General features: G+C 45.1%; 1 protein-coding gene across 3 annotated transcripts in view; it reads left to right on the top strand.

Moving 5' to 3' along the window:
• Positions 1-25,509, top strand: part of GBE1 (1,4-alpha-glucan branching enzyme 1) — a 235,480-nt gene that overhangs the window by 201,352 nt on the left and 8,619 nt on the right. For all 3 annotated transcript variants that reach the window (XM_040423242.1, XM_040423241.1, XM_040423243.1), the window contains exons 14-15: positions 12,122-12,306; positions 16,392-16,522. In XM_040423242.1, coding sequence (XP_040279176.1) covers positions 12,122-12,306; positions 16,392-16,522 — 316 coding nt within the window. The remainder of the gene's footprint in view (positions 1-12,121; positions 12,307-16,391; positions 16,523-25,509) is intronic.

Genomic DNA, 25,509 nt, shown 5'->3' with positions numbered 1-25,509 from the left:
GGATATCTGTTATCCCTTCCCGGCGGATTGCATCTCCACTTGGGCGTCTCCGCCTAAGGTTGACCCTCCCGTGGCCCGCTCCAGTCCGCTGAGGACCGACGCATGGAATCCCTTACGAAGGCCATTTTTACCACCTCCGGTTCAGCCCTCAGGCCGGTCTTTGCTTCTGCCTGGGCCAGTAAAGCGGTTTCAGAATGGGCTTCCCAGCTGGATCAGGAACTTGATTCGGACGTCTCCATTCAGGACCTCCGTGCCTTAGCCCAGCTCATTGTTCAGGCAGGAATATTCATTTGTGAGGCCTCCCTTGATGCAGGTGCCCTCATGGCCCGTTCCTCTGCTCTGGCCATTTCAGCTAGGAGAGAACTATGGCTAAAGGTTTGGATGGCGGATGCCGCTTCCAAACGGTCACTTGCTGGTCTTCCCTTCGCGGGCTCCCGCTTATTCGGGACCCGCCTGGACGAGATCATTTCTGAAGACACGGGGGGAAAAGAGCACCCATCTTCCCCAGCCTAGGACCAAGAGCGCCACCCGAGGCCGTCCTGGTTTCTCTCGCTATAGGTCCTCCTGCAGGGTCTCCGGTTCTCGATCCGCGTCCGGTCCGTCATCTAATTCTTCCCAGGATAGACGTAAGTAGCCCTTTTTTCGGACTCAACCCTCCTGGCGTAAGTCCCAGCCTGCTCATCCTCCCTCGGCCAAGCAGACCCCCGCCTGAAGGTGCACCCCCACCCACCCGGGTGGGGGGACGACTCCTCCTGTTCAGGGACATCTGGCAGGCGCACGTCTCCGACGCCTGGGCTCTCGAAGTTGTATCCTCCGGATACAAAATCGTGTTTGCGTCACTCCCTCCGGTTCGCTTCTTTCGCTCCCGTGTCCTGAGGGACCCCCAGTGTGTGGCCAACTTCTCTGAAGCCATTCACACCCTTCTGGAAAAAGGAGTGATCACTCCCGTTCCCCTAAGGGACCGTTTCAAGGGGTACTACTCGAACCTTTTTGTGGTCCCCAAAAAAGAAGGTTCGGTAAGACCAATATTGGACCTCAAGCGGTTAATCCGTTTTCTCCGTCTTCGGCGGTTCAGGATGGAGTCCCTCAGGTCTGTGGTGGCCTCTCTGGAAAGAGGGGAGTTTCTGTCATCTATCGACATCCAGGATGCTTACCTCCACGTCCCGATCGCTCGTTGTCACCAGCGTTTCCTTCGCTTCGCAGTGGGGAACGACCATTATCAATTTGTCGCCTCGGGTGTTCACCAAGATCCTTGCCCCTGTCCTGGCCTTGCTCCGCTCCAGGGGCGTTTTTCTACTCCTCTACTTGGACGATCTGCTCATCAAGGCACCCTCCTTTTCTCAGACGTCCACCAGCGTGAACCTCATGCTGCAAACCTTGGTTCGGTTGGATAATCAACCTCCCAAGTCCTTACTTATCCCATCCAGACAACTCGTCTTCCTGGGGATGCTTCTGGATACAGAAGCAGCAGAGGTTCGGCTCCCGCTGGAAAAGCGTCAGCTCCTTCACCGTTTGGTTCGGACTCTGCTTCTCCACCACCGCCCGTCCTTCTGGTCCAGCATGCGGGTATTGGGACAGATGGTGTCCTGTTTCGAAGCGATTCCTTTCATGCAGTATCACTCCCGCATCTTCCAGACGGCAATTCTGTCTGCCTGGGACAAGTCTCCGGAGAGTCTGGACCGGCCCTTTCACCTTCCTCCCCACGCTCGGGACTCCCTCCTCTGGTGGTTACGGACCCCCCTCCAGGGAAAATTCTTTCTGCCAATGATCTGGTTGGTGGTTATCACCGATGCCAGTCTGCAGGGTTGGGGGGGGGTGTTTCCTCCCCGGTCCGTCCAGGGCACTTGGTCTCCATCGGAGTCCAAACTGCCGATAAACATTCTGGAACTGAGGGCGATTCTCCTTTCGCTCCGGTATTGGACTCCACTGCTTCGGGGCCATCCCGTCCGTGTCCAGTCGGACAACGCCACGGCTGTGGCATATATAAATCATCAAGGGGGCACTCGCAGTACAGCGGCTATGCGAGAAGTGTCTCGCATCCTCCACTGGGCGGAAACTCATGTTCCGGCCCTGTCGGCGATTTACATTCCGGGGGTGGACAACTGGGCGGCGGACTTCCTCAGCCGGACGACGATCGACCCGGGCGAGTGGTCTCTGCATCCCGATGTGTTTGAGTCCATTTGCCTCCATTGGGGTCGTCCAGAGGTGGATCTCATTGCCTCCAGGTTCAACCACAAGCTCCCCACCTTCCTATCCAGGTCCAAGGACCCGAGGGCGTACGGTGCCGACGCTCTCGTTCTTCCGGGACGGAATTTTCCCTACTGTACGTGTTCCGCCCCTCCCTCTTCTGCCACGGGTTCTCAGAAAAATTGCGGCAGAGGGCATGCCTACGATTCTGATAGCCCCGGATTGGCTACGGCGACCTAATGCTGCTCCTGGGAGACGCGCCTTGGCCGCTGCCTCTAAGAGAAGACCTCCTCTCTCAAGGGCCGATCTTCCACCAGCATTTAGGGTCGCTACGTTTTAACGGCATGGCTATTGAGACCGCAGTTTTAATGCGACTTGGTTTTTCGGCGGATTTGGTTCGTACCATGATCCGCGCACGAAAGCCGGCCTCATCCAGGATTTACTACCGACTTGGCGGTCTTACCTGGGTTTTTGCGAAAATCTGGATGTTCATCCTCTTCGTTTTTCTCTTCCCACTGTCTTGTCTTTCTTGCAGTCTGGTCTGGACCTGGGTCTGGGTCTCAGCTCGTTAAAGGGTCAGGTCTCGGCGCTTTCCATCCTCTTCCAGCTCCCTCTGGCCCCTCTCAAAACCTTTATCCAAGGAGTCGCTCACTCTGTTCCCCCGTATCGCTCTCCCATTCCATCTTGGGACCTTAATGTTGTGCTCGCGGCACTCCAATCTACCCCCTTCGAGGCCTTGCGGAGGGTTTTGCTTCGCCTTTTGTCCTGCAAGCTCATTTTCCTTGTGGCCATCACGTCCCTGCGACGGCTGTCTGAATTGGCGGCATTCTCTTGCACGGAGCCCCTTTTGGTCTTCTATCAGGATAATGCGGTCCTCCGTTCGGTTCCTTCCTTCCTTCCGAAGGTGGTCTCCGCTTTTCACCTCAATGAATATATCGTCCTCCCTTCCCTTTGTCTGTCTCCTTCTCATCCTCGAGAACGGGAGCTTCACCGTCTGGATGTTGTTAGGGCCCTGAAGATTTACCTGGAAGTCACCGGACCCTTTCGGTGCACGGACTCTCTCTTTGTGGTTCCGGAAGGTCCACGCAAGGGGTTGGCGGTGTCCAGGGTGTCTATTGCCCGCTTCATCAAGATGGCTATTGCCGAGGCTTATCGCGCCATGGGCAAGGAGACGCCTTTTGGTGTTACCGCTTATTCTACCAGAGCGGTAGGTGCCTCTTGGTCTCAGAGGCATCGGGCTTCGCCTTGGGCTGTAGTCCCTCCCCTCTTGGACTGCTCTTGAACTTCCCAAGGTTTCCTGTGTCCCCCAAGGAATTGGGTGAGAAAACGAGATTTTTGTATAACTTACCAGTAAAATCTCTTTCTCGCTCTTCCTTGGGGGACACAGCACCCACCCATTGTTCTGGTTTACCGTTACGGTTTAGTTGCCCCTGTCGGGTAGTTGACTTGTTTGGTTTTACATGGTTGGTCATTGCCTTTCTTTCACTACTTGGACACGCAACTGGTAGTCTCTCGCTCCAGGCTGAGGGTATAGCTGCTGGAGGAGGGGCTTAACAGTTTTCACTTAGTGTCACGCCTCCTAGGGAGTTGAGCTATACCCAAGGTTTCCTGTGTCCCCCAAGGAAGAGCGAGAAAGAGATTTTACTGGTAAGTTATACAAAAATCTGGAAGGGATCTTTTAGAACAGGGATCAGCAACCTCAGGCACTCCAGATGTTGTGAAACTACAACTCCCAGCATGCTCCATTTATTTCTATTCATTTCACAACAGCTGGAGTGCCGGAGGTTGCCTATCATGTGACCCAGCCTCTATATAAGCTGGATCACGTGTAGCACCATCAGCTCTCAGTAGTGAAGGGACAGAAAGCAGGCAGCTGAAGTGAGGGACAGTATTAGTGCAATATATAATTTTTTTTTTATTTATTTATTTTTTTGTGGGTGCAATACACTATCTTTGCACCCCTGACAGAAAGCTAATCATAAATCTGGCTGTTAATTCTGTGGGTGACCTACAGTGATTTTTTTTTTTTTTTTGTGGGTGCAATGCAACATTGTACTTTGTACCCCTGACACACAAATCTAATAGTTAATCCGTCTGTTAATTAGGTGCACGTCATATACCCATTTATTGCGTGAAGTACACCTGCACTGCATACATGACAGGGAAAATAATATAATTAATATGTCTGTTAGTTCAGTGGGTGACCTCAAAGAATGAGCAGAGCATCAAATATGGGACGTGGCCATGGTCGTGGTGAGGCTGGTGCTGGTGGAGCTCCTGTTGCAGGGAGAGGACGTGGTCGATCTGTGCCATCTACACACCCAAATGAAACATCTTCCTCAGGTGCACATAGGCAACAGGACGTTCAACGTTATTTTGTAGCCCCGAATACCGGTGTATGAATGGTGAGGCCAGAACAAGTAGAGGCGGTAGTAGATTGGGTGGCTGACAGTGCCTCCAGTTTGTTCACATTGTCTCCCACCCGGTCCCCTGCTGAAAGCGCAGAATTGGCACCTGCAGCCGATGTCCATCAGTCTTTCACCTCACCCCCTTGTAAATCAGCCAAGCAGTCTGAGCACCAAGTCATGCAGCAGTCTCTTATGCTTTTTGATGACTCTGCTGGCGGGGTTTCCGAGGGCCGTCCACATAGCCCTGCTCCAGAAGTGGAAGAGATTGAGTGCACTGATGCCCAACCACTTATGTTTCAGGATATGGACATGGGAGGACCACCGCAGCACATCTCTGATGATGACGAAACACAGGTGCCAGTTGCTGCGGCTTTCTGCAGTGTGCAGACTAGCAAAGATGGCAGGGGTGAAGAGTATGTGGTAGATGATGTGGAGGATGATTAGGTCCTAGACCCCACTCATGGAATCAAGGTCATGCGAGTGACGTTTGCAGTTCGGAGGAAGAGATGGTGGTCACACAACACTAGCGGCACAGCAAAAGAGGGAGCAGTGTGCAAAAGCAGAGTGGCAGTCCCCTAGCCAGTACGCCCGCTACTGCCCACCTCACCCAGGGACTGAGCACACCAAAGCCATCTCCAAGTAGTTTCTTGGCGTGGCAGTTCTTCAGACAATGTGCTGATGACAAAACGCGAGTGGTTTGCACGCGGTGCAATCAGAGCCTGAAGCGAGGTATAAATGTTCTAAACTTGAGCACCACCTGCATGACCAGGCATCTAAATGCCAAGCACGAGCTGCAGTGGAGTAGACACCTCAAAAACCACAAAATATCTAAGGCTCCTCCTGGTCACTCTTCTGCTGCAGTCTCGGCCTCTTCCTCCCCCTCTGGAGTGACAGTGGTACCTGCCACCCCGCAAACAGAGGATGTGGCAGCATCGCCACCACGTCTGTCACAGTCACCAAGCATCTCCACAATGTCCCATGGAAGCGTTCAGCTGTCCATCCCCCAAACACTGGAGAGAAGGAGGAAGTACCCCCTTACCCACCAGCGATCCATGGCCCTAAATGCCAGCATTTCAAAATTCCTGGCCTTTGAAATGCTGTCATTCTGTCTGGTGGAGATGGAGACTTTTAAATAACTTTTGGCGGTGGCTAAAATAGTGTTGGGTAGCCGCCTCCTCCTGCACCACCGCTTCCACCTACATTGCCACGTCCTCCACCTCCTAGTTCAAGATCTTTTTATTTTTTATTCTGTTATTTTAATTCATTTCCCTATCCACATTTGTTTGCAGGGCAATTGTCCTGATCTTACTCCTATTTTTCTTCCTTTTGCAGCCCTCTAGCCCTTTCTATAACTTTTTTAGAGCCATTTTTGTGCTCCAAAGTTTGGATCCCTATTGACTTAAATGGGGTTCGGGGTCAAATTCGGGTCCCGAACCCCAACTTTGCAGCGAAGTTTGGGCGAAACTCAATAATGTCCTGCCAAACATCATCCCCTGCAAGAATAAAGTAGACATACCTTTTTAGATTTTTTTTGTTTTGTTATTCATTAGCACCCTATTGTTTTAAATCCCATTAATTGTTCTCACAGTTTCTTTGTCATTTTATAGTTTTAGAAGAAAGAACTTAAAATTAATTACAGGAACACAAATCTCAGTGGTATGTCCTCATACTTACCTCCACATTATCCATGCTTCACATGTTGCTGTTTACAGAGGAAGTATGAGGATAAAAGCTTTTGTATTTCTCTGTGGAGTTACTTAATTATCTTTTGCATTTTTATTTATTTTTTCCTATTGTTACATTGCTTATGTGCTTGGAGTATGAGTAAAGTTGAAATTTCCAAATCTGGGTAACACTTATATTTCGAGGGGAAAAAGTTTCATCTGCCTATGTACTGTGAGACAGCAGTGTGGTCAGCATATTTTGCATTTTTAGTTTTGTTTGCACCTGCATGTTTTGGTACTTTTTTGCAGTCATTTCGTAGTGTGTTTTTGTTTTGTTTTTTGTCTTCCTGACTTCTTTTAATCCCTTAGGGTACTTTCACACTAGAGGCAGGACGGATCCGACATGCTGTTCACCCTGTCGGATCCGTCCTGCCGCTATTAGTATTGACTATAATGGGGGCGGAGCTCCGATGCAGCATGGCAGTTCACGTTGAGTGGCCGCCGGACTAAAAAGTCTTAGCAACCATGCGTGAAAATCGTGATGCTTGCGATTTTCACTCAGCCCCATTCACTTCTATAGGGCCTGCATCCATAACACCGGCTCTATAAAAATATCACATGATCCAGCCCCTCACCTGAACGCCATAGAAAAATAAAAATGGTGTCAAAAAAGCTATTTGTTGTTACCTTACATAACAAAAAGTGTAATACCAAGCGATCAAAAAGTCCTATGCACCCCAAAATAGTACCAATCAAACTCTCATCTCATCCCGTAAAAAATGAGCTCCTAAGACAATCGCCCTAAAAATAAAAAATAAAACTATGGCTCTCAGAATATGGAGACACTAAAACATGATTATTTTTTTTGTTCAAAAATGCTTCTATTGTGTTAAAAGAGAAAAAAATGTAAGTAGACAAATTAGGTATTGCCACGTCCGTAACGATCTGCTGTATAAAAATATCACATGACCTAACCCCCCAGCTGAACACCATAATAAAAAAAAACTGTAAAAAAAGCCATTTTTTGTCACCTTACATTACAAAAAGTGTAATATCAAGTGATCAAAAAGTCATACGCACCCCACAGTAGTACTAATCAAACGGTCATCTCATCCCGAAAAAAATTAGTCCCGACCTAAGACAGTCGCCCAAAAAAATAAAAACTATGGCTTTCAGAATATTTTCAAAAATGCTTTATTATGTAAAACTTTCATATTTGGTGTTGTCACGTCCGTAACCACCTGCTCTATAAAAATAGCACATAAGCTAATCTGTCAGATGAACATTGTAAAAAAACAAAAAATAAAACAGTGCCAAAACAGCTATTTCTTGTTACCCTGCCTTACAAAAAGTGTAATATAGAGCAACTAAAAATCATATGTACCCTAAAATAGTACCAACAAAACTGCCCCCTTATCGAGGTTTCCAAAATGAGGTCACTTTTTTGGAGTTTCTACTCTAGGGGCGCTTAAATGTGACATGGCAACTTAAAATTATTCCAGTGAGATCTGCCCACCAAAAACCATATGGCGTTCCTTTCCTTCTGCGCCCTGCCGTGTGTCCATACATCAGTTCACGACCACATTCTGTAAACTACAGAATCAGGGTAATAAATATAGAGTTTTGTTTGGCTGTTAACCATTGCTTTGTTACTGGAAAAAAATAGATTAAAATCTGCCAAAAAAGTGAAATTCTGAAATTTCATCTACGTTTTCCTTTTATTCTTGTGGAAAACCTAAAGGGTTAACAAAGTTTGTAAAATCAGTTTTGAATACCTTGAGGGGTGTAGTTTCTAAAATGGGATAATTTATGGGTGGTTTTTATTATGTAAGCCCCACAGTGACTTCATAACTGAACTAGTCCTTAATAAAGTGGGTTTTGGAAATATTCTCAAAAATTTGCTTCTAAACTTCGAAGTCTTCTAACGTCCCCAAAAAATAAAATGGCATTAACAAAATGATCCAAACATAAAGTAGACATATGGGAAATGTAAAGTAATAACTATTATATGAGGTATCGCTATCTGTTTTGAAAGCAGAGAAATTAAAATTTTGAAAGTTGCGTATTTTTAAAAAATTTGGGTAAATTTGGGATTTTAAAAAATAAATAAAAAATATTGACTTAAATTTACCACTATCATGAAGTACAGACAAACATGAGCGCTATGTTCTCTTCAGGCAGCTGATTAGTGGGGGGGTCCTGGAGTTGCCCGATCTGGTATTGTTTACCTAGCCTGCCTGAGGATAGATCATAAATATGAAAAAGCGGACAACTTCTCCTTAAGCTCTACTGACTGCTTGTTGTCGGCTTTTGAACTCTGTCTCTTAGGCTGTTTTCACGCTTTTGGTGTATCCATTTTCTGCATGTTCCAGGATACACACTCCTCAAACATATCCATAGGCTGTCATTTACCCAACAAACCCCAAATGTGTCCTTTTTGCCACATCTGGCTGGTACTGTATACGTTAGTACACTCTTTTTTTTTTCTGTAGCCCAGTCTGCTTCAATGAAACATGCAGTAAAGAATGATATGGCATAAGTTAAGGTATTTTTTTTTCTTTAAAACATGTGAACCTATGTGCAAAAGATTACTCCGTATGCCTATACAGTGGCATCCATCAGATATATGTCGGGAAATGCTTCCAAAGTATATCACCGACTGACACTGCAAAATGCAGTGTGAAATTGGCATTGGTATGATTCGGTGTATGCATTAGCAGTGATTTGTATGTTTCCATCAATGTGCATGTTCTTTTCCTGCATCAGAGTTGGAAAAAAAAAATAAAAAAAAAAAAATATATATATATATATATATATATATATATATATATATATATACATTTCTCAATCTAGGACATTGTATAAAAATGAAGTTTTCAGTGCGTGGACCGTGGATGTCCCCAACCAAGCTCACCAGTTGTTGGCAAACCGCAACTGTGCTCTGCAAGTCTCCAGAGTTTTACTGTCCTAATGAGAGGAACAGCATGGAGGATGTCCATACAGACTTAGCACTCCACAAAATGGATTGGTTCTTTTTCTTCCAGTGCTAATGTTACATATTGCTAGGTGCTTTAGTGCTACATCTCCTCGTAGTTTTTGTCACTAGGGTTACTATCACTTTCTGATGGGGGAGGGCCCTACTGACAGGCCCTCATGATCCAGAGATTTAAGGGGATGTGTGCTGCTTTAGCATTGTACACCCTTCACTTCTTCAACACATTGTGCAGGGAAGGCAGCATGGACCATTCCCTTTAAATCTAAATCAGTGTTCCAGATGGCAACCAAAATGGTCGCCAATGCGACTTAGAATTGACAAATGGCGACAAGACTTTTTAGTCTTGTCGCCATTTGCGACTAGACCTGCCGCGGCAGCTCTGAGGTTGAATACAACGACGGGCACAGGAGATGATAGATCTCTACCCCGCCGCCGATGTTCTTCTCAGCAGCGCAGTGGAGAAGGAGTCTCTCCCTCCCCCTGTGCTGCCGCCGCCGCCAATAAGAAGAGAGACGGGAGGAGGAGGGGAGGGGCTGTGGCCACTGCGCCACCAATGAAGATAACTGACCTGTTAATACAAATACAGGAGGCGGGTGCCGAAATCAAATAGCCGGCACCAGACCTCTATGACAGGGAGCTGCAATCAGCGGCAGTTAACCCTTCAGGTGCGGTACCTGAGGGGTTAACTGCCGCCGATCATAGATCGAACTGCTCCCTGTCATAGAGGTCGGGTGCGGCTATTTGATTCCGGCACCCGCCTCCTGTATTTGTATTAACAGGTCAGTTATCTTCATGGGTGGCGCAGTGCGCCCCCCCCCCCCAACACCCAAGTATAATAAACATTGGTGGTGCAGTGCGCCCCACCCTACACCCCAGTATAATAAACATTGGTGGCGCAGTGCCAATGAGGGTTAAAAAAATAAAAATTAACTCACCTCCTCCGATTGATCGCGTAGCTGCCGGTCTCCTGTTCTTTCTTCAGGACCTGTCAAAGGACGTGACGTCACTGAGCTCATTACATGGTCTGTTACCATGGTGATGAATCATGTGATGTACCATGTGATGAGCACAGTGATGTCACCACAGGTCCTTTGACAGGTCCTGAAGAAAGAACAGGAGACTGGCAGCTACGCGATCAATTGGAGGAGGTGAGTTAATTTTGTTTCTTTTTTTTTAACCCTCAATTGACCTTCTACTAAGCATTCTGTATTAAAGAATGCTATTATTTTCCCTTATAACCATGTTATAAGGGAAAATAACACAGTGAATAGACTTTCATCCTAGCAACCATGCGTGAAAATCGCACCGCATCCGCACTTGCTTGGGGCCTGCGTTGCGTGAAAAACGCACAACATGCTGCGATTTTCACGCAACGCACAAGTGATGCGTGAAAATCACCGCTCATGTGCACAGCCCCATAGAAGTGAATGGGTCCGGATTCAGTGCGGGTGCAATGCGTTCACCTCACGCATTGCACCCGCGCAGAAATCTTGCCCATGTGAAAGGGGCCTAAGGGTGAATAGGACAAGGGTACCAGACTCTAAGGGGGCTAATAGTAAAAAAAATAAAAACACTAAGGCTACTTTCACACTTGCAGCAGTGTAATCCGGCGGGTAGTTTCGTCGTGACTGGATGTGACTGAAAGCATTTGTGAGACGCATCCGGATGCATATCCATCTCACAAATGCATTGCAAGAACGAATCCATCTCTCCGCTTGTCATGCGGACAGACGGATCCGTCTTGTATCTTTTTACACATTTTTACCGGTCTGGCACTAATACATTCCTATGGGGAAAAATGCCGGATCCGGCATTCAGGCAAGTCTTCCGTTTTTTTCGCCGGAGATAAAACCGTAGCATGCTACGGTTTTATCTTTTGCCTGATCAGTCAAAATGACTGAACTAAGGACATCCTACTGCATCCTGAACGGAATGCTCTCCATTCAGAATGCATGGGGCTATGCCTGATCAGTTCTTTTCCGGTATAGAGCCCCTGTGACAGAACTCTATGCTGGAAAAGAAAAACGCTAGTGTGAAAGTACCCTAAAATATTAAGTTTAAATCCCCCCTTTCCCAATTTTACATATAAAATATATAAACAATAAATAAATAAACATATTACATAACGCTGCGTCCGAAAAGTCCAAACTATTAAAAAATATCTCCTATGCGGTGAGCGCCGTAACAGAAATAAACAAATAAAAACCATGCGATTCGCCATTTTTTAGTCACCTTGTCACCCCAAAAAATAGCATAGGACTGTTCTATTATGGGCCGAAAGTTTCATAAAATGAGAAATGCACACAGCTTATTATTTTTTAGTGTGGTATTGAGTATCGCAACACTTTTTTATGGTGACAAAAGCGAATCAAAATTTTGGTCTTAAAACAACCCTACGCCGATCTGATCGGCGTAGCGTTGTCACGATAACAAAATTTTGATTCGGTTTCGATTTGGCTACTAAAAATTTAATTTGGCTCCTACATTTTTCAGTTCAGGAGCCAATGGCTACTAGGTATTTTTTTTTAGTCTGGAGCACTGTAAATGCGGTTGGCTGGGAACTCAGTTTTGAAGGGTGTACAATACTGCAACCCTTTTCAATCTCTGGATCGTGAAGGGTGCTGGCAATTCGGACCCCCACCCATCAGAAAGCAATAATATATCATAGTGATATGCCACGACTTTCTGTCATGGCAATAACCTTTTCAATGGTCAGTGGGGTAATGATAACCTAATTCTAGGGAGAGGTCTTCAGCATCAAAGTCCTGGGGAAACCGGTTAACAATAAGAAGGTTGTACTGATTGCAAACCACACATTTTATATTGTGTTTCTACATTAATTCATCTTCATTGTGTTTTATTCGTAGGTAATGAATTTGGTCATCCAGAATGGTTGGATTTCCCAAGAAAAGGAAATAATGAAAGTTATCATTATGCCAGGAGACAGTTTCATCTGATTGATGATCAGTTTTTGCGCTACAGATTTCTTTATGCTTTTGACCGAGACATGAATAGATTAGAGGGGAAGATTGGCTGGCTGTCATCACCTCCGGTAAGCACTGCACAGAGTAGTAACATAGTTTGTAAGGCTGAAAAAAAGACATACATTTATCCATCCAGTTCAGCCTATTATCCTTAAAAGTTGATTTAGGCCTAGTTCACACGAACGTTTTCTTTGCGAGTGTACGGGCCGTTTTTTTGTGTTCCTTATACGGTCCGTATACGGAACCATTCATTTCAATGGTTCCACATTAAAAACGGAATCTGTTCCGTAAGCATTCCTTTTCCATATTTCCGTTTTTCTGTTCCGTTCAAAGATAGAACATGTCCTATATTTGGCCACAAATCACGTTCCATGGCTCCATTCAAGTCAATGGGTCCACCAAACGGAACACATACGGAAATGCATCCATATGTCTTCCGTATCCGTTCCGTTTTTGCTGAACCATCTATTGAAAATGTTATGCCCACCACCTCCTCAGGCAGAGAGTTCCATAGTCTCACTGCTCTTACCGTAAAGAATCCTCTTCTATGTTTTTGTACAAACCTTCTTTCCTCCAGACGCAGAGGATGTCCCCTCGTCACAGTCCTGGGGATAAATAGATGATGAGAGAGATCTCTGTACTGACCCCTGATATATTTATACATGGTTATTAGATCTCCCCTCAGTCAACTTTTGAACCCTCTCCAGCTCTGCTATGGCTGCCTTGTTTACAGGAGCCCAGAGCTGTACACAGTACTCCATGTGTGGTCTGACCAGTGATTTGTAAAGTGGTAGGACTATGTTCTCATCACGGGCATCTATGCCGCTTTTGATGGAACCCATTATCTTATTGGCCTTGGCAGCAGCTGCCTGACACTGTTTTCTACAGTTTAGTTTGCTGTCCACTAAAATTCCTAAGTCCTTTTCCAAGTCAGTGTTTCTCAGCGTTTTACCATTTAGTATGTACGGGTGACTTGCATTAATCCTACCCATGTGCATAACCTTACATTTGTCAGTGTTAAACCTCATCTGCCACTTCTCTGCCCAAGCCTCCAATCTATCCGGATCCATCTGTAGCTGTATACTGCCCTCTTAATTATTGATATTTTAATGTACAGCCCCTCTACAATATAATTAATACATTTATTGGAGAATGCCCTCGGATAGCATTTCTTCGAGCAGTGGTCCCCAACCTTTTTTGCACCAAGGACCAGTGTCATGCAAGACCATTTTCCCAGGGACCGGGGTGCGAGTGGGGGTTCTGGGGCAGGGCTTAGGGGGTGGGAGGGGCTTAGGTGGGTGCTGGTCGCCGGTGACTGATTTACGCGCATAACAAAACACAAGGTGCATATTAAAATATATAACACTATATAACAGTGGGGTTAATGGCATCAGGTACATGCTGGAGTAACTTGCTGTTAATATGAGGTACATTGTTTTATCAATTTGGACCTGCATGTGCCTCACATTAATAGTAAGTAACCTCATCATGTGTACCTCACATCAATGGTTAACCCAATGTTGCCCATTATTTGATGAGGTGCTTGGGGCCACTTACTTTTAATGTGAGGTACATGGTACTAATGTAATAGCACCATGTACCTCGGATTAATAATGGGTGACCCCATCTTCTCAAATTATGGCTACTGGCAACATTGCGGTTAATCACGGAGTCACTTTAACCCCAAACCTTGCTGGCTGCCTGATACATGTTTTTTGCCTGCCTTTATGTTGAGGCAGGCTAATAATCTTGCAGTGTGTGGGCCGGGTACCTGCGCCGGCTGCTTTTCAGAGCACTAATGGCTGGGGACTGGAGAACACAAGACTCAGGAGGAGGCTACCGCTGCTGCCATTCGCCGAGCACATTGGCTGAGACGGCGCAGCGGTATACTCTCCTCCTACTTTAATATTAGCCACACATTCATTGGTGGCAGTGGTGCGGGCAGCGTTGGTCTGCTCATTTTATTGGGCTCTGCGGCGGCCGCGTCATGGGAGGGAGGGATTCCCTCCTTCTCGACTGACTCTGGCCACTCTGATGTATGCGTCGGGCGCGCATGTGCCTGGGGTCTACGCTCCTCTCTCCTCTGTGGCCCGGCAAACAATCTTCCAGGGCCCGGTCCTGGGGCGCGGCCTGGCGGTTGGGGCCCGCTGACCTACAGCGATCTTTTGTGAGTGCAATGCACCATCTTTGTACCACTGACATAAAAATATAATAGTTAATCTGTCTGTTCGGTGGGTGACATATACCCATTTAAGGGACATGGCCCTGGTTGTGGTGCTACTGGTGTTGGTGGAGCTCCTTTTGCAGGGAGAGGATGTAGTCGATCTGTGACAGCTACACGCCCAAATTAAACACCTCCCTCAGGTGCACGTAGGAGACAGAATGTTCAGCGTTATTTTGTAGGCCGAATACCAGTGTATGAATGGTGAAGCCGGAACAAGTAGAGGCGGTTTGGGTGGCTGACAGTGCCTCCAGTTCGATCATATTGTCTCCCACCCGTTCACCTGCTGATAGTGCAGAGTTGGCACCTGCAGCCCATGGGCATCTGTCTTTCACCTCACCCCCTTGCAAATCAGCCAAGCAGTCTGAGCCCCAAGTCATGCAGCAGTCTCTTATGCTTTTTGATGACTCTGCTGGCGGTGTTTCTGTGGGCCATCCACCTAGCCGTGCCACATAAGTGGAAGAGATTGAGTGCACTGATGCCCAACCACTTATGTTTCAGGATGAGGACATGAGAGGACCACCGCAGCACATCTCTGATGATGACGAAACACAGGTGCCAACTGCTGCGGCTTTCTGCAGTGTGCAGTCCGGCAAGGAGGGCAGGGGTGAAGAGTGGTTGCAAGATGATGTGGAGGATGATGAGGTTCTAGACCCCACATGGAATCAAGGTCATGTGTTTGACGTGTGCAATTTGGAGGAAAAGGTGTTGGTCACATAGCGCCAGCCGCACAGCAAAAGAGGGAGCAGTGTGCAAAAGCAGAGTGACCGCCCCCTAGCCAGTACGTCTGCTACTGCCCACCGCACCCAGGGACTGAGCACACCAAAGCCAGCTCCAAGGAGTTCCCTGGTGTGGCAGTTCTTCAGACAATGTGCTGACGACAAGACACGAGTGGTTTGCACGCTGTGCAATCGGAGCCTGAAGTGAGGCATAAATGTTCTACACTGTAAACTTGAGCACCACCTGACAGTCTGCAGTTAAAGCACATCTTGTTTGTTTCATTTCAAATCCATTGTGGTGGTGTATAGAGCCAAAAATGTTAGAAATGTGTTGATGTCCCAATATTTATAGACCTAACCGTATATACTGATGACCTGTCTTCTTGATAGCTCATCAGTATCTGACCGGTGGGGGTCTGACACCCAGGACCCCCGCCGTTCAGCTGTTCAAGAAGGCAGCGGCGCTCGCAGTAGCGCCACGTCCTTCTCATGACTTTCCCCTTTGACGTCATGTTCGTTAGTCACGTGGTCTAGGCGCAGCTCTCCCCGATACAAGTGAATGGGACTGAGCGAGATACCAAGCACAGCCGATATACAATGTACGTTGCGATGCTCACAGGAGCGCAGATGTCTTCTCAAACAGCTGATCGACAGGGTCACTGATCAGCTGATCAGAGGATATGTCATCAGTATATAAGTCTCGGAAAACCCTTTTAATTTCATAAATGACAAGTTATACTTAATGTTTTCCCATAAAAATACAGTATGTATCAATCTGCTCAGCTTCTCCTGCTCTATGATATGATGCACAGATTGTACAGCATTTTCACGGTGACAGAATTCCTTTAAATAAAAGGTGGTCCTTTGTAATAGGAGTACACATCTACATTTGTCCATTGACCAGTGTTGTTGATCTGTTTTTTTTTTTCATTTGTCATTACACTAAGCTGTCAAGATCTTCATATTTTTAACACGTTTCATTGTGTAAGGTGTAGCGCCGAACCGAGTTTTAACCCCTTTTGATTACACAACCGATTATGGTTTGATAGAGACATCATGGCGCCTAAGTAAAGCTCTCTTGTGAGACTGGCGATTGAGATATACCTTAGGTATGGTACGGTATTGATTTAATTAGTACTTCGTTGAGGCTGTTAAATTTATGAGGATCTGGGGTTTGTGTTTGATGTTGTAATGATATTTTTTTTCCACTTAGGCCTATGTCAGCGCAAAGCATGAAGGTGATAAAATTATTGTATTTGAGCGGGCAAATCTTCTTTTCATCTTTAATTTCCATCCCTCCAAGAGCTTCACTGGATACAGAATAGCAGCAAATATACCTGGAAAATATCCTTTTTGAATTTTCAATTCTTGTGAATATTGCAGGATGTAGTTGCTGAGAAAATTCTATAAGCAAAGATGTAGCTGAGGAGTAGAAACCAATCAGAGGAGAAATGTCATGTGCAGCATCTATGCAAGAGGACAGTGTCATCTAGTGTCTACCGAGAAGCTTTTCATGTCCTCTGCCTCACCCTGTCCACATGGGCCTTCTAAACTGATCGGTACATCAGTGGATTGATGCAGCTTTTTGTAAAGGTCCCATGAGATGCTCGAGTCCGGCAGGAGAAGTCATTGCACAAAAGTAGTATTAAAAGGACACATCTGTATAAGAATAAAATCACATTACATGGCAACTCAAGTATATACTTCTATACTTACAGGCAGTACTAAATGTTCCGTAATGACAAGAAGATTTTTAGATTATAACTCTTCATTATTCTTCGTTATGTTTTTTTTTTTTTTTTTTTTATAAGAGTACTAGAGTAGTCAGTGGTTAGTTAGAGAACATCTAAACGGTAGGCTCTCTTTAGGGGTAGGCTCTCTTTAGGGGATACTGTCCTCTTGCTTTGCTTTTAAAGTGGTTGTACAGGTTTAGAAGAACATGCTTCTTCCAGATCTGTTGTATTGCAGCTCTACCTAACGGAAGTGAATGAGGATAAGAGGCAGTATAACACACAACCTCTGGACAAGTATGGTGCTGGTTTTGGAAGAAAGCGTCCGTGTTTTACTAAATCCTAAAAAACTCCTCTAAATCGTATCATCTACTTTGAGCTTCCTATAGACTTAGAAGCATTGAGAAGCACTGGCAATTTTGCGTTCATAGAGGTTGATTAATAGCGGCGAAGGATACGAGAGTTTGTGTTACAAAGTGATTTCTAGGTCATAGAGCCAATAACTCGATATGACAAGGCTTTTGATCTTAAAATGCTTGATGGCATTGAATTAAAAACAAGAAAAAAAAAAAACATTATCCTGCCCAATTACCTTCATATCTGAGCAAAATTGACTTCTGATACAGAATTTTAAGATGAGGGATTTAGGTTATTCACTTTACCCCCAAGGCCACTTTATTCTCATTTATTTTCAATTTGTGAAAGTATGCACTGGTTCAAATACAGTCAATTAGCCAGGAGATGTAAAATTATACAGTACTTTGATGCAAATGAAAGCTATTTGCGTGAACTAAATGAATGCGAACATACGGTATATGAAAGATTAAGCTTCCGTACTTATTATCCACAACTTTAGACATGTTGTTCAGATGGCACTGGAGGCTGTACATTAAAATGTAAATGAAGCCCTCCTTGACATTTCTCAACCTAAGACCTGGATCTTCTAATGAGCGTTTAAGGTCATTCTGAGCGAGTCATTGGTATGTGCGGACTGAGGATATAGTCATTACATTATAGTTAGCCAACCATGGACTGCAATGAAGCATATTCATATGGCTCCTAATGACCATAATGGCAAGGAAAGATGTTGTGTATCTGTATTAGAACTTCACATTTTTTTCAAGTAACATTTTGGGGGACATTTATGAAGAATGGTGTAATTTGGGCCAAAAAAATACTAAGGCTACAAATCAAAAGTGGTGATTTGTTTAACCTCATATATCAAGAGGCACACACCACTTGTAAAATTTGACCTTTTTTTAAATATAAGTTTGATTATCCGCCTATTTCTCTCTATTTATGACATTTTAACACTAATAACACTAAAATGCGACTTTTTTAAACTGAAATGCGCCATTTTAGCCACCCCTTGCCCAGACCACAAAATTTAGGAGCCAAACTAAATTTTTAGTTGCCTAATCGAAACCGAATCAAAATTTTTGTATCGTGACAACGCTACGCCGATCAGATCGGCGTAGGGTTGTTTCGATACCAAAATTTAGATTCGCTTTCGTCACCATAAAAAAAGTATTGAGATACTCAATACCACGGGGAAAAAAAAAAAACACCAAAATAAGCTGCGTGCATTTAGCATTTTATGAAACGTTCGGCCCATAATAGAACAGTCCTATCCTATTTTTTTGGGTGACAAAATGACAAAAAAATGGCGAATCGCATGGTTTTTATTTATTTATTTCTGTTACGGCCCTCACCGCATAGGAGATATTTTTTAATAATAATTTAATAGTTTTGACTTTTCGGACGCAGAAATGTAATATGTTTTTATTTATTTATTGTTTATATATTTTATATGTAAAATTGGGAAAGGGGAGATTTAAACTTAATATTTTAGGGTACTTTCACACTAGCGTTTTTCTTTTCCGGCATAGAGCTCCGTCACCCGGGCTCTATACCGGAAAAGAACTGATCAGGCATATCCCCATGCATTCTGAATGGAGAGTAATCCGTTCAGGATGCATCAGGATGTCTTCAGTTCAGTCGTTTTGACTGATCAGCAAAAGAGAAAACCGCAGCATGCTACGGTTTTATCTCCGGTGAAAAAAACTGAAGACATGCAGGATCCGGCATTTTTCCCCATAGGAATGTATTAGTGCCAGATCCGGCATTCAAAATACCGAATCCGTCCTTCCGGTCTGCGCATGCGCAGACCGTTAAAAATGTGTAAAAAGATACAAGACGGATCCGTCTGTCCGCCTGACAAGTGGAGAGGCGGATTCGTTTTTGCAATGCATTTGTGAGATGGTTCCACATCCGGATGCGTCTCACAAATGCTTTCAGTCACATCCAGATCTGCGGAGACGGTGGGCAGTTCCGACGACGGAACTGCTTGCCGGATCACACTGCCACAAGTGTGAAAGTAGGCTCCGGTTGCGTCCCGGGTGCATTACGGCAAACCCGCGCAGGTAGGTACGCATTTGCAGTCAGGTTTGACTGCGATTGTGTTCCGTTGCTCAGTTTTTATCGCGCGGGTGCAATGTGTTTTGCACGCACGTGATAAAAAAACTGACTGTGGTACCCAGACCCGAACTTCTTCACTGAAGTTCAGGTTTGGGTTCAAGGTTGTGTAGATGTAATTATTTTCCCTTATAACATGGTTATAAGGGAAAATAATAGCATTCTTAAAACAGAATGCTAAGTAAAAAAGCGCTGGAGGGTTAAAAAAAATAATAATAATTTAACTCGCCTTATTCTACTCGTGCAGCCCGGCTTCTCTTCTGTCTTCATCTGTGAGGAAAAGGACCTGTGGTGACGTCACTGCGCTCATCACATGGTCCATCACATGATCCATCACCATGGTAATGGACCATGTGATGAGCTCAGTGACATCACCGCAGGTCTTGAAGAAAGAATAGGAGACCGGCAGCTACGCAATCAATTGGAGGAGGTGAGTTAATTTTTATAAAAAAAATTTAACCCTCATTGGCACTGCGCCACCAATGTTTATTATACTGGGGGGGGGCTCACTGCGCCACCAATGTTTATTATACTGGGGGGGCGCACTGCGCCACCAATGTTTATTATACTGGGGTGTTGGGGGGCGCACTGCACCACCAATGAAGAGAATTGACCTGCTAATACAAATACAGGAGGCGGGTGCCCGAATCAAATAGCCGGCTCCCGACCTCTGACAGGGCGCTGCGATCCGCTGCAGTTAACCCCTCAGGTACCGCACCTCCCTGTCATAGAGGTTGGGTGCCGGCTATTTGATTCCGGCACCCGCCTCCTGTATTTGTATTACCAGGTCAGTTCTCTTCATTGGTAGCACAGTGCGCCCCCCCATCCCCTCCAACACCCCCTACTAGTCGCAAATGTCGACAAGACTAAAAAGTCTTGTCGCCATTTGTAAATTCTAAGTCGCATTGGAGACCATTTTGGTCGCCATCTGGAGCCCTGTGTTTGCAGTGTTTTTGTTTTTTGTTGAATGTCAATTTACCGACAAAACGCAGTCTGTTTTTCAATGAAGGTCACTAGGAGATGATCTGTGATAGGCCAATTTCACACAAGTGTATTGAGTCTGTGAAATACACTGCATGTGTCAGCAGTATATCCTGGACTAAACGCTGCTCCTGTGACAAAAACTCATGCATTATAATGATTTATAGTATTCCGGCCTGACCCCGGCTGTAATGAATTGGATTCACGTAATGCTCTCAGTAGGGGCGTAACTACCATAGTGGCAGACCATGCAACATGCTATGGGGCCCAGGGCAAGAAAGGGCCCATTCTTAGTTGGGATTATCTCCTCTTCTACTGGAGGTGAAAACTTGGTCAGGACTTTACCCTGTAAAGGAACAACTTTTAGCAAATGAGGCAGTGGAAAAATGGCCCAAGGGTCATTGAAAAGGATTTAGGCAGAGACCCTTCTGTCCTGTGTGGTGGGCCTGGTTTGATCCTTGCTGTGGGGCCCTTACTTCTCTATGTATGCCACTGGCTGTCAGTACAGTTCAGTATAGCCAAGGTCAGACAGGAACACAGAGCATTGTAAATCATTATTATGCTGTGAGTTTGTGACTAAAAAATGTATTATAAATAATAGCCCAATTCAGAATACTTAAAGGCTAGGTGCAACTTTGGAGCCAATTTTTGTTTGTTTACATTTTACTCATTTTTGGTTAAAAATCATATTTTCAATTGGCCTTTATTAAAAATATTGAGCCATTATGTCACAAAGGTTTACCTGTTTTTCTAACTTTGCTTTCACTTTGTGCCGTCATCTAATAACACTTATCTCTAAACTACTAAGAGGTCATAAACACTTATTTAAGCCACATTCTTATCAGTAAGATAAAGATCGAGCTTTAATGAGTGTTTATAATGTGAGAGAGCAGAGGTAAGAAATCTGTCTGCTCCCCAGATGACAAAAAAGACAAAAAATCTACAGGCTTCTGCTACAGCATGTCAGCTCTGTACACAAAAAAAGAATGCCATATTGTTAATAAAGACCAATTAAAAAAAGATTTTCGCTCAAAGTTAGTACAATGCAGTAAAAAAATTGGTGTACATAGCCCTTAAGATAATAAGTAATAAATCCATAATTTCATGACTGTGCTAATACTACATTTTGTAATATGCATCAGATGTGAAAACACCTAATCATATAGAAAACCCATAATTGACAAAATACATGACCCTTCCAAATTCAGTGTTGGAATTAGATACTAAAATAATAAATAAACAATTTAAACTACTCACAAAAAGTTAGGGATATTTGGCTTGTGGATGAAATTTCAGGATGAACTTAAAATGCACTCTAACCTTTACAGGTGAACTTAATGTGACCTTGTCTAAACTTTTGAATGCAACGGTTCAGTGTTTCAGTACTTTTTGCACAACTTGCTTTTCTCTAACAAGGAGGTTAACGGCAAAATTCACAATAGGTGTTTGATCCATGAATCGCCCAATAAATTTCCTGGTTCAATTAGAATTAGTATTTAAACAATCCTCCTCATCATTCTGTTCACTTTTTTGACATCATGAGACCAAGATGACATCAACAGTACCTCACCATTGCGAGGTTTCAAACAGGATGTTCTCAGACAGAAGTGGCCACTGAGCCTAGAGTGTCTGAGTGTCATCAGCAGATTGCAACAGAGATACAGCGAGACTGGAAGAGTCACATAAAGGCATAGAAATGGACATCCTTTGGCCACATCCCACACTGATGACTGCTTCATTGTGAACAATGCCCTGTGGAATGGATGATGAATGCCACAGAACTCCAGGCACTTTTAAGGGAGGTGAGAGGCACCCAAGTGTTACGTCAGACCATTTGAAACCGTTTACATCAGCATGGTCTGTGTGCTAGAAGACCAGCATCGTCTTGCATGGACCAGGGAGCACTGGGCCTCAGTGCTGTTCACTGATGAAAGTTGAGCTCAGTAGAAATGATGGCTGCCAACAATGTTGGAGATGTCAAATAGACTTCTATGCATCAAGTGGTCTTGGTGGTGTTAGTGTGGGCAGGTGTGTCTAGTCAATACAGAACTGCCCTACACTTTGTGAATGGTACAGTGACAAGCCCATACTACTTGAATAGCATCATTAATCCAGTCATTGTGCCTCTGCATGAGCAACACAGGCCTAATTTCATCTTCATGGAGGACAATGTGACAGCTCATCGAGGTCACATTATTAGGCAATGGCTGCTGGAGACTGGGGAACCTAAAATGGAGTGGCCTACACTTTCTTCAGACCTGAATCCCATTGAAAACCTATGATATCAGCTGAGTCTCCGTGTAGAGGCTCGTAACTCTGTACCCCAGAACCATGACCTGAGTGCTCCAGCAGACAATAAGTCGACTTGTGAACAGCATGAGACGTCGTTGTCAAGCTGTCATTGATGCACAAGGCCACATGACAAGTTATTGAGACACATACCATGCCTAGCCCAGTGGTTCAGCGATATCTCAAAACCTACCCCAATTTGCCTGAGCTACTGGTGAAGGTGCGCCGCGTGTGTGCCCATTTATGAAAGTCATCTACAGATGCTGCCAGTCTGGCAACGCTGCAGCAGCACTTGCAATTGCCAGATCACCGACTGTTGTGCGACGTGAGCACGTGCTGGAACTCCATGTTCCACATGTTGGCCAGGCTTTGTAAGCAAAAGAGGTCAGTAGTGGAATACCAGCTGCAACATGGTCATCGCCTTTCCAGTTAGCTTCCGCTCTTCACAAGCGATGAGTAGGCATGGATGTCTGACCTCTGTGAGGTTTTATGCAACTTTGAGGAATCAACACAGTTGGTGAGTGGCGATGCCGCTATTATCAGCGTAAACATCCCACTTCTGTGTCTACTGAAACGCTTGCTGCTCGCAATGAGGGCGAACGCTTTGCATGTGGAAGAGGTGGAAATGGGGGAAGACAGTACACAGGGTGATAGCCAGACCACCCTCAGGTCGTCTTCTCAGCACAAATTGGAGGAGGAGGATTAGCTGGAGACGGTTGCCTCCGCTACAGAGGGTAGTACCCATAGCAGGTTTATTCCATCTGTTTAGCGTGGATAGGCCGAAGAGGAAGAAGAGAATGAGGAGATTGAGTGTCATCCTCCTGATGAGGACAGCAAAGTCTTGTCTGTTGGGACTCTGGCACACATGGCTGACTTTATGTTGTGCTGCCTTTCCCGTGACCCTCGCGTTAAGCCCATTTTGGCCAACACTGATTACTGGTTGTTCACCCTTCTCAACCCCCGCTACAAAGAGAACTTCTCATCTCTCATTCCTGTGGTGGAGAGGACTAGCAAAATGGTGCAATGCCAGAAGGTCCTTGTGGAAAAATTGCTCCAAAAATTTTCAGCTGACAACGCTGGCAGAAGAGTACGTAGTTCCTTGGGCAACCGAGGAGGGGAACACACAGCAGTTCCAACAGAGGAAGTTCCTTGACACCCCGACAGCACCCTCACCCTAATGCGCGGCCTAGTGTCACAAGGAGTATGTAGCAGACCGTGTCATCGTCTATTGGACAACTATTGGTTGTCCAAGCTGGACACATGACACAAACTGGCGCTCTACGCCTTGGAGGTGCTGGCTTGCCCTGTTGTCAGAGCGGCTATTTAGTGCTCCTGGGGGCATAATAACTGATAAGCGCATCCGCCTGTCAACTGAAAATGCTGACAGGTCAACTCTTATCAAAATGAACGAGGCCTGGATTGCCCCTGACTTCTCTATTCCACCAGATGAAAGCGACTGAACATAATGGCACTTTAAATGTGGCTTTTATGGTGTATTAAATACACTGTATACCCATGCACCCCTTCCACCACAAAAAAGGGTATATGGTTCAATCTTCCTTTTCTCGTCCTCCTCTTCCATCATATCAACATACTTATTAGGCTGCCCTCGCTCCTAATGTTTTAGAGGGTCAGCTCACCTGCAGACCCTCGCCCCTAATGTTTTAGAGGGTCACCAGCAGGCCCTCACCCATAAAGTTTTAGATGGTCAGCTCAGCAGCAGACCCTCACCGCTAATGTTTTAGATGGTCAGATCAGCAGAAGGTCCTCGCCCCTAATGTTTTAAAGGGTCACCAGCAGGCCCTTGCGCCTAATGTTTTTGAGGGTCACCAGCAGGCAATCAATCATAATTTTTCAAGGGTGTGTATGATGCCCTCCTTTATGTGTAATAAAGGATGTATTGGAGTGCCGGTTCCTTGTAGTTTCTGGCAGCCCTTTCACTTAGTGCATAGTCTTTGAGTGTAGGAGTCCCACTACCTGAACAATTGTACCACAATGTGAATGAGGCCCTCCATTATGTGATATACAGGTTGTATCCGAGTGCCTCTTCCTTGTAATTTTTGGCAGCATTTGCATTTTATATACAAGTAAATATACAGGAAATAATGTTTCCCAACAATTTTTCCTCTAAAATCTATTTTATCTTCCATTGTGCTCGGGTGATTTGTAGAGCACCTGAGCATCCCAAAGTGTTCTACTCGAGCACCCGAGCACTTTGGTGCTCGATCAACACTAGTTATAATATCACCGTAGCGTGAACTTTTTACATTTTCCATAAACTTCACCCGAAAGCCAAATATCCCTAACTTTTTGAGAGAAGTGTATATACAAAAAAAAATCTCCCTATCTCTCTCTCTCGCTCTCTATTGCATATAATAATAATCTCCCACACCTGAAATCCTAAAAATGTGCCTCATTCCAGGAAAGTCTCATATGCTGTTCTAGGTTTCTTCACTTCCAAATGTCTAGTGATGAATCCTCCCCACATCATGTTAAAGGACTCCATTAGAGGGCCTCTCTGAGCAGATTTGTATTTGTGAAATTGGCTGACCTGTTGCATGTGCCCTTGGCAGCTGAAGGCATCTGTGTTAGTCCCAAGTTCATGTGTCCGCATTGCTTAGAAAAATGATGTTTTAATACATGAAAATGAGCCTCTAGGAGCAATGGTGGCGTTACCATTAAACCTAGAGGCTTTGCACTCCCTCTGCAGCTGCTGTGGCCTTTGCACTATGATTGACAGGGCCAGACAGCCGTGATGATGTTTTCACTGCTTGTCCCTGTCAATCAAAGGGCACAGCAGTTGCAGAGAGAGCTGAGCCTTAGACACTTATTTGCATATATTTAAAAAAAAAATCT

Source organism: Bufo bufo, chromosome 3 (assembly GCF_905171765.1).
Source record: "Bufo bufo chromosome 3, aBufBuf1.1, whole genome shotgun sequence".
Taxonomy (NCBI): Eukaryota; Metazoa; Chordata; class Amphibia; order Anura; family Bufonidae; genus Bufo; species Bufo bufo.
Note: the sequence above shows the minus strand (reverse complement) of the source record. Positions and strands in the feature narration are given on the sequence as shown.